Raw genomic sequence first — 9241 nt, 5'->3', positions numbered from 1 at the left:
CCCGTTGACACTCGGGAGAGGTAACTCGAGCGCCCTCTTAGCGGTGTTTTCTGGAACGAGAACCGGGGCAGGCGGCTCCGTAGAGCACCGCCAACTGGGCAGGTCAGTATATGCACTAAATCGTAGTTGCGGGAAGGGGTGGGAGGCAGGGGCAGGGGCTGGACTGTCGAGCACGAGCTTCGCGGAGCGTTCGGCAGGGCAAACGTCCGTCCGTCCGTTCGTTCGCTCGCTCGCTCGCTCGCTCGCTCGTTCGTTCGTTCGTTCGTTCGTTCGTTCGTTCGTTCGTTCGTTCGTTCGTTCGTTCGTTCGTTCGTTCGTTCGTTCGTTCGTTCCTTCGCTCGCTCGCTCGCTCGCTCATTCGTTCGGGCTGGTCACTTGCATTGGCGACCATCGTCGATGGTTTCTGCACATTAATATTTGTTAGAAAAATTTCTACCCCAGTTTCCCCACAGCCAGCCATTATTGACAGTACAAGGTGATCAAATCTCAACAAGCTTTATTTACATAATGACAAAGGAGAGAACGCCGAATAAAGCAGAATTGAAAAGTTTCATGCATGATTCTTCCCTGGGGACAAAAGGTAATGCCTGTTATCCATTGGGGGTAACGCCCGAATTTATTCCCCCCCCCCCCCTACCAGATATAAGTGTCTCTGCTCATTTCACGCTACCCGTCAGTTCACGCACTTCACATTTATCCTTCCTGACTGATAGGAGACGCTTGCAGACATACAAGCCGAGTCCACACGACGAAGAGCTGTCGATGTGTCCCAGCCACCGTGGGACACTTTCACTCATCCACTTCGTCGACATGGGCGACGAGGTGAGCACACTAGAGCTCAGGCAGATGAACAGCTGCCGTCAGTTCTTCCACCAAGATCACCAGTGCTAAGTTATCGGCACTGGGAGCTTGTGGGCCACGGATAGGATGGATCAAGACGACATAATGAGAAAGCGAAGTGCCACTCATAACTCAAAGGTACCATTGCAATGAATCAGTGCTTCCCGACTTGCACCAAGCATTTGACCAGACTTAGGAAGGTTGCAATTTCTGGAAAATCCTAACTTCATGTAATGCGAAGGAGCAGGTAAGCACGGGCTTCAAGAGGGGTTGTCGCGCGGCTCTTGTATTAGAAAGGCAGGGTCGGTATAGAGCGGGACAGGTGTGGCGCTGATTATTCCCGAGCAGCCGAGCGTTTGTAGAAGCCTTCGAAACCGGTCCTGTCGATTTCGTCGAAGTTGCGCTTGTAGAAGCCTCCAAAGTCGCTCCTGTCGATCTCGTCGAAGTTTCGCTTGTAGAATCCCGGCCATCCGGCGTTGTCGATCTCGTCGAACTCGCCGTGGCCGTAGCCGCGCTTCTGCACGCCTGCCTGGTCACCGCCGAATGTCAGGCCACTTAGCGAGTCGAACCTGCGAAAAATGAGTTCATTGAGAAAATGAGCGCGCTGCGCCATCAATTGACGTGCAATCAACCGCACTACATATATTGCGAGGCACATGAACGCGCTGCTACGCTCGGCGGAGCGCCAGTGCAGTTACCGCGGCAGCGGATCGAAGAAAAGTCTGCGCAGGCGCAGTGACACCTACAGGCGTCGCTTCGTCTTTGAGCACGCAGAATGTTTGAACTCTATGATGGAGGAAATGCTTACTGCATTATGCAATGCACTGTGCTTCAGGTGGTAAAACTGCCGTCTTTTCGTATGTGGCACACAAACTCAAGGTTGGCTCGCCGCAACGGCGACCTGTTACTGAAAGGAAAATTCGCTTCACCGCGCTAAGGCTTGGCAGGTGAATAAAGTAGCAGGTGACACGAAACCACACCCTTACGCGTCATTGCACGCTTGCTTCGATGTGCGAGCGCGGCCGCGCCAGCTGCGTTGGCCCTTCCTGGAGCACCGTCATGGGGTCGCGAGCCCCCTAAAATCTTGTGAGCAATTGCACAACTCAATACTTGAACTTATATACCTTCTGTCAAAAAAGTTCAAATCCTGATATTTATTTCTTTTTCAATGATGATCAAACTTATGAAATAGGTGTTATTGGCTCGTACTCCGTGTGTCCAGGGTAGGCATAACCTCGGAAGGATTTCAATGGGATCTCGCAAGGCCATGCAGTTGTATTTACCAACCCACTGTTCGGTTTTCCTCGCGCATTTAGTTGGACGTTACACGAGTGACATGTGAACACAAAGTCTGTGAGGAGATTTAACATAAAGTTTGCCATTGGGCGAGAAAAAGAACCCTAATGAGGTATGGAAGATCATTCAGCAAGTATACGGTAACGAAGCAATATCGAGACGCCGTGTTTTAAGTGTGAGCAAAGCATTAGGGAGGGTAAAATGCAATGCAAGGCGATCCCGAAGGTGGCCACCCGTTAACGTCATATGCCTCTGCAAATGCGGGATTTGTAAGACAGCTGCCGCATGAAAATTGCGCATATTATGTGAAAGTATGTAAGTGAACAGAGATGTGAGCCGCGTAATTATACGCAAAAATTCATTGAAACGCAAACGTAATGCGAAAATTGCCGCTCACACACATGACAAGCGAATGGAAACATGCGAGACGAACCATTGCTGCTGAACTTTTTGGAGATGGTCAGAAGCGATCCCAAATTTGCGCAAAGTATCATGACCTTATTTGAAAGCTGTTGCTTCCAGTATGACCTTCAAAAAAGTGGCAAAGCAACGAATGACGCTGTCACGGTTTCACTACCTTTACAACATAGTCAGGCGACAAGCATCAAGAACAGAGACAATGTCGATGGTATTTTTTTCTGCTAGAGGCCTGGTGCACTATGAATATCTGAAGGACCAACAATAAAGTGAACCTGTTACACTGACGTGCGAAAAGAATATTTACAATTATGAAACATTTACAATTCCGCTCCGACGTGATGATAAATCGTCTTGTCTATACAGTGATCCTTGTAGTATGGTAACAGGAGTCCCCGGAGTGCTGTACCAGTCCGGGAATATCTGTATGAACACCATATTCCTCCTATATGCCACATCATCTATTCATTCGCCACCTGCCACCATATGGTTTGCTTTACTTTCCCCTTGTTCATTCCTGAAGCATTTCTGATATAAAATGTTACACGTGATTTATCAGAGGTTGAAGCAATAAATTCTTTAGGCATTTATACCATGCACATAGAATAGGTAATTTAATATGCTTATAAATAAATATATTAGTTACAAGCACTTCCACTTGCGCAGTAGCTTCACAAAACGGCTCCCCCCCCCCCCCCCCCCCCCCCCCCCCCCCCCCCCCCCCCTGGTGCGAAACACTCCATATACTAGGCGAGTGATCTCAGTTAGTCTCATAACACTGCTCCTTGTCCTGTTCGGCCATCCCCTCTTCCCAACGCGTAAAGAACTTCCAGCCACCTTGAAACTGGACTCTTTATGAGTGCGTAATGTTATATGGATATGTCATAATCGTGTTGTCGCGTCTATGATCACATTGAAAAGAATGAAAGTACTGAAAAATAAAAGGCACGACGTATATGGAAGGACGAATCACCTATGATTGCAGTCATCGTTATCGATCCGCTTAATTATTGCTGTTTAATTATAAACTTCATGACTGGCTTGAGCTGTTCCTGATATTTGCGTTCCGAAAGGGACTGCTCCACAGCTTCTGTGCAAACATATCTTTTGGAAGACTAAAAGGCTTGCGCTGCAATGTCATGATCTAGTTTACCTGAACTTTCCTATTATTTCTAGTTTTAATAAAGCTCCCTTTACAAAGATCAGACAAGCTTATACAGAAGAAGAATTACCGCATCGAGTTATCGAAGCCAGGTGACAATTCGTTGTTGCTAATTTTCAAAGCAATAATTACTAAGAAACCTACTATAACAACGGTTCTACTGAAACACCAAGCAGGTACATAAACACGTGATGCAGTGCTGCTAACTATAGGAAGTTATCCCTACATCTAGAAACTTTAGGCATTGCGTAGGAACACAGGAAAAGTTGTCCAAATCAAGAGAAATTTCGCACTAAGACATTAAAAAGGTGAAACTGGTGAAGTGACGGCGTGCTTTGATTTTAGTTACTCGTAAATTACATTCGCATTACCATGCGAACTATGACTTTTGATTCTACAGCCGTCCAGTGAACGCATTTCACCAAGCAAACGACAATTTGTGGGTGCCTTGGGCCCTTTAATAAAGTACTACTGCTGCGATTGTGCCGTTTGGACGTTCAGCTGACCTGCGGGTGCCTGTGCATTCTGAATGAAATATTTATCCGTGCCCGGCAAAACAAACTTGTGTTAGCTGCCACACCAGAGAAAGCAACACGGGTAAATCTGGAAGTAAGCCGATCCATTTGCGTAATGCAGTAATGGCATAAACAGCCGACTACGCCCACGTACACTAAAGTTTGCTGGGAATGCAACCGTGGACAGAATCTTAGTGGTCATTTACTTGCGCGAGATTTGCTTTGGAGGAGATATAAAAATGAGCCGCCTATATTCGTGCCTCGCTGCAAATGACGTGTAAGTGCCTAAATGTGGTGGTGCTACATCAGCGCATGGCATGCAAAAAATAAAACAATATTCACATCTTTGCATAAATATCGCGAAGGGGCGCACTCTTTCGGCATCGTTACATTTTGTAAGGGAGGTTCGGCACCCATTGTCCTCACTATTCGAATACGGTCGGTGTAATCTTGGCATTGGTGAGGTGAAATACAACTTTGGGCAACAACAAACTACATACGTGATCACGTTCTTGTGCACATGCCTTCAAAGCGGGGTCTGTGTTAGCATAACAACTTGCACTGCGACCACATATGCACTTGAGTCAAATGACGTGATTATATTATTATCTTAAAACGAGCTTAGAAATAAAATTAAACAACAAAATTCCTGTCTATTTGACTAACGCAAATGATGTTTTGTTATTACAGAAATTATACTGACAAACTGAAGCAAATTTTTTAAATGCTAAGGGAAATCTATGAAATTGTTTATCTTAGTTAGGGGGAAGCAGGCTTCGGAGGTTGGCAGCACTGGCGTGAGAGATCCTTGAAAAATTATGACGCACGAATGATAAAGCACACACTTAACGGCAGCCAACGTCCAGGGATACTTGCAGAGATGCTCACACCAAACAAACTAATTCCCTTGCTCTAGTCGCTGACAAACTTTCAAGAAGAAGTTTCAACGGTTGGAAGTGATTACTTTTCAAGTAAAACATGCCTAAATACCACACTGAATGCTGGACTATACTAGTTCACGAAACGTCTGGTACGTGCGAGCGTCTTGGGACGCCGGCCACTCGTGATAGCGGTTGGCGTGATAAGCAGACAATCACCACAGCGATGGCCAACCGAACGCGAAACTTAATTGAGAAAGGCTTAGTGAGGGCTGACCCTTACGCTTAATTCATGATATAAAAGTTATGCAAATTTATGAATTTCAGGTAGCAGAAGTGTAGTTGAAAAAGTCTCTTTTCAGCGAAAATAAATAAAAAAAAAGAACAAATCAAGGCCATAAGAAAAGATGCGATCATAGCACACACAGTCTCTGTGCTTCCTCATACTCGTTATGAACTATGTGAAATCTTTAGTATGAACAATGCACATATTGCAGTTCGGTAGAGGTGTAACGCATAAACGCTAATGTACTTAGATTTGGGTACAAACTCGGCAAACACTTGATTTCAGACTATCTAAAGAAACCCTGGACAAAAGCAAAGTTCTCTCAATCTCAGAGGCTATTTTGTACTAAGAAAAATCCGGCGTTGAATTCACGAAGGGTTTCGTTCCTATGTGTTCTTTGACATTGTGAGGTCGTCATCGCTAATTACATGTTCAGCATCAGGATCGGCTGAATATTTCATTTGCGAACAATTTCAAGTAAGTGTTTTTGGAAATAGTCGCCCAGGTTTGTAGCCTCTCTGCATCCAACGGGTTTACAACTGACTCTGCAGCAAATACTTCTTAAGCATTAGAAGTTGTAATGCGCTACTAAGGTAGTGTTATCCCACAAGAATTAACGAAAATAGGGTTTTGCGGCAGCCGAGGTAAACGCAGCTTAAATTTTCTGAGATCGTGGTATAGGAAGCCCGTTGCTCTCTCTTCAGCAGAGGCTCTGTAGTGAGTGATATTCTTCCTGGTCCCATATCGGAGACGAGGAGACACGACCCCGCCTTTTCTTCTGCCTTCCTTCTATTCTTACGGCGCTGCATCATTTCACAGGCGGTTTTGGGCGCCATGCGTTTCACGCGGCTGCTTTCATGCGTTTCTCGCTGCTGTCGACTATTTAATTGTGGATTGCCGATGCAACGAGTGTGACGCTGGTAGCGCCACGCGTGTGACGGGTGTGATGGGAACAGTGATATTCCTCGCAGAGTAACGTGAACGCGGCCCTTCAATACCATATTCGTGTTATCTCGGAACATGTTTGCACAATAGCGAAAAGAGGCACAACTATGCACAATGCGTTCCTCATAGGACTGAAACCGTCTGCATTTTGTTGAAGTGTGCCAGGGGAAGTTTATGAAATAGAAGAGTCAGGATAGCAGTGTGTACGCACGGTGCTTGCCTTTTGGCCGGCAAAGAGCCGGGCAGAAAAGCCCCCGCCGTGCGGATGTGCTCGCCGCTGCCAGCCTTGTCCATGCTTCGACGGGACACGTAGTCGGGAGATGAGGAGAGTCCGCGCAGAACGTACGGCAGCACCAGCGATCGCAGCAGTTCCCCGCCGCTAAGCCTGTCCAAGTGACGGTGGCCGCCCGGACCACGGGGGTACTCGACACCGCTCAGCTTGTCCAGTCTGCCGGTGCCCTTCGAAGCCCCAGAAGGGGACAGAGCGCCGCCGGATTCGTCGCCCCGCGCCTCCTGTGAAAAAAAAAGCCAGTCAACATAAGCCCAATACCAGGGCCCGTATTCGCAAGAACGTTCTTATGCTAAATTTGCTTGTGGGAACAGATTCCATGCAATCGTAATTAAATAGCTAAAGGCTACCAGGCATTGTAAAGATTATTTATGAATGAGAATCTCCGATTATTTGGCACCAGAGTATTCGGCCAACGGTGTGTTGACAAAACGTTTAAAGAACAGCGCACGCATTCACAAAATAATTTTTCTGCTAGAACCGTTCACAAGAGGCAACGATAGCCAATAGTGAAGCTGGGCATACTCTTAGGGAAGATGGCCGGTTCAAGTTCAAGTTCAAGTTCATTATTTACCACATACATGGTAAATAAATGAACTTAATGGCAAACGGCCCTTAGGAGCGAAAAGTTTCCAGATCCAACCCACATCTTGGAATTTATGTGAAGCGAAATTTCAGTCAAGGGGTTAATTAAGCGCTTTGCAACTAATAACAGTGATGCACACAATTTTGCTTACTTTCTTCCTATGCAATGAGAAACCTCATGAAATTATGATTTTTTTTATCCACCACAAATGTAAAGCCTTTATTTTCAGGTAATTGTTATGTCTATGCACTGCATCGCTCACAAGCTTTGCCGAAATGAATATTTCAACTTGGGTGGGAGTGTGAGACGTGTATACGCAGCAATGTCATATGTAGGAAGCCAATGTATGATGCTTGTTCAAGCAAGAAAGGTGATGACCGTGGCATGCGCAGAAAAATAACGCACGTATCAAGCAACATTTATGGATTCTGTACATCTTGTGTCACAGTTTGACATATAAATCTGGAGGACTGGCCAAGAAAGGGCGCGACCCCAGCGGCTCATATCAGATGGCGAAATCACAGAAAGTAAAGTAAAGCAGAGCTCGTTAAATATAATGCAGCATATTGATAACAGATCTGTGTGCTGTACAGATGCCTGCGTGCCGACATTATATGTTCAGGCTTTATGTATCAAGTTTTTTGTTACGCAGAGCAGAGGAGCGCTTACTTCGTCAGCATAAATGATTCTATAACCCACAATGGGCAAGTTCTTGCATAGAATCCGTATATATATATATATATATATATATATATATATATAGGAAAATCGGAAACACAACTTCGCGGTTATCTTGGGTTTATTTTCACCCAACAGTTGCGGTCGGTGGACCGACCTCTTTCAAGGGACCGACCTTTTAAAGGTCGGTCCACCGAAGGAAACGGTTGGGTAAATAACCTAAGATAACCGCGAAGTTTTGCTTCGGATTTTTCGAAATACGCTTGGCCCATTGAAAAATCCAGTTACACACACACACACACACATATATATATATATATATATATATATATATATATATATTCGCCGCCGAGATAGTGACTTACCCAACAGCACCCAAGCAGCGAGGCGGTCACACACCTCCCGCGAAAATAGGCGAGAAATCTTCCCTTTACAATACTGTAAAATCTGTCTGAGTTCCCCGAGTTACTGCAGATTCATAAAGTCAAGCAGCAAAAAGCGCAGGGGTGAGAGATGAGTGCCAGGTATTTTTCTCGCATTCTAGTGATATGCGAATTCCGAATATATTCTATTGCTGCATGTTGTCACTGTTTCCTGCCGTAACAAGGTGCGGCAACTTAAGGTGCCAGAACAAGGTGCGGCAGCCTAGCCTGCCAAGAACTAGCCTTGTAGAAGAAGTACCCAAGAACTACAACGGCTACCGCAAGCAGCTCCGTTGAGAGCAAGGAAAAAGGAAAATTGCTCGCATGTTGCAAGGATTGCCCCAATTTTGAAGTCATTCACTGGGACAGCAGCAGGCTCTCACTGTGGTCGCCACCGTCCCCCCCCCCCCCCCCCCCCCCCGCCCCCCCGGGACAGAGACATACCGAAGTTGGAGCATAACCGACGTAAGCGTGCAAAACTTTCTAAACACGGTAAACGTGACGAATAGGTTTTGAGCTCCTAGTTCTTGTTGCTTTTGTAATAGTTGGAGTATAACCGACGAAAGCGTACAAAACTTTGTAAACACGGTAAACGTTACGAAGACGTTTTGAGCTACTAGTTCTTGTCACTTTTGCAAAACACCTTCTATCTCACATTTCAGTTCTTACACGAACGACGGAGAAATAAGAAAGTGCGCTAGCGGGCGCTTTCACGACCTTATCTGCTCTCTTTCAGTGCCTGCGCTGTTCCGAACGACGCGCGCTCAAACCTGGCGATTTTCCCACGGGCAGAAAACACTTCGACTGTCATCTTCGCCAGCGATGCGTGGCTAGGTTCCGCAGTGACCCGGAAAAGAAAACAATCCAAGTGTGACGAAGACCAGAGGTGTGATAATCAAAACAATATGCGCAGGAAAAACACACACT

The 9241-nt window shown here is 46.0% G+C and overlaps 1 protein-coding gene across 2 annotated transcripts in view; it reads right to left on the bottom strand.

Moving 5' to 3' along the window:
- Window positions 1–479: 479 nt before the first annotated feature.
- The window catches only part of LOC119445958 (uncharacterized), a 75132-nt gene continuing 66370 nt past the window's right edge, over window positions 480–9241 (bottom strand). The window contains exons 2-3 of one of the 2 annotated variants that reach the window (XM_037710259.2): window positions 6551–6852; window positions 480–1409 (exon numbers count right to left, since the gene is read on the bottom strand). In XM_037710259.2, the coding sequence (XP_037566187.1) occupies window positions 1175–1409; window positions 6551–6852 (537 nt within the window). In that variant the 3' untranslated portion in view covers window positions 480–1174. The remainder of the gene's footprint in view (window positions 1410–6550; window positions 6853–9241) is intronic. The other variant, XM_037710260.2, reaches the window with a different exon arrangement.

The sequence above is a fragment of the Dermacentor silvarum genome, chromosome 3, assembly GCF_013339745.2.
Source record: "Dermacentor silvarum isolate Dsil-2018 chromosome 3, BIME_Dsil_1.4, whole genome shotgun sequence".
Lineage (NCBI taxonomy): Eukaryota > Metazoa > Arthropoda > Arachnida > Ixodida > Ixodidae > Dermacentor > Dermacentor silvarum.
This window is presented reverse-complemented; position numbering and strand designations above follow the sequence as displayed.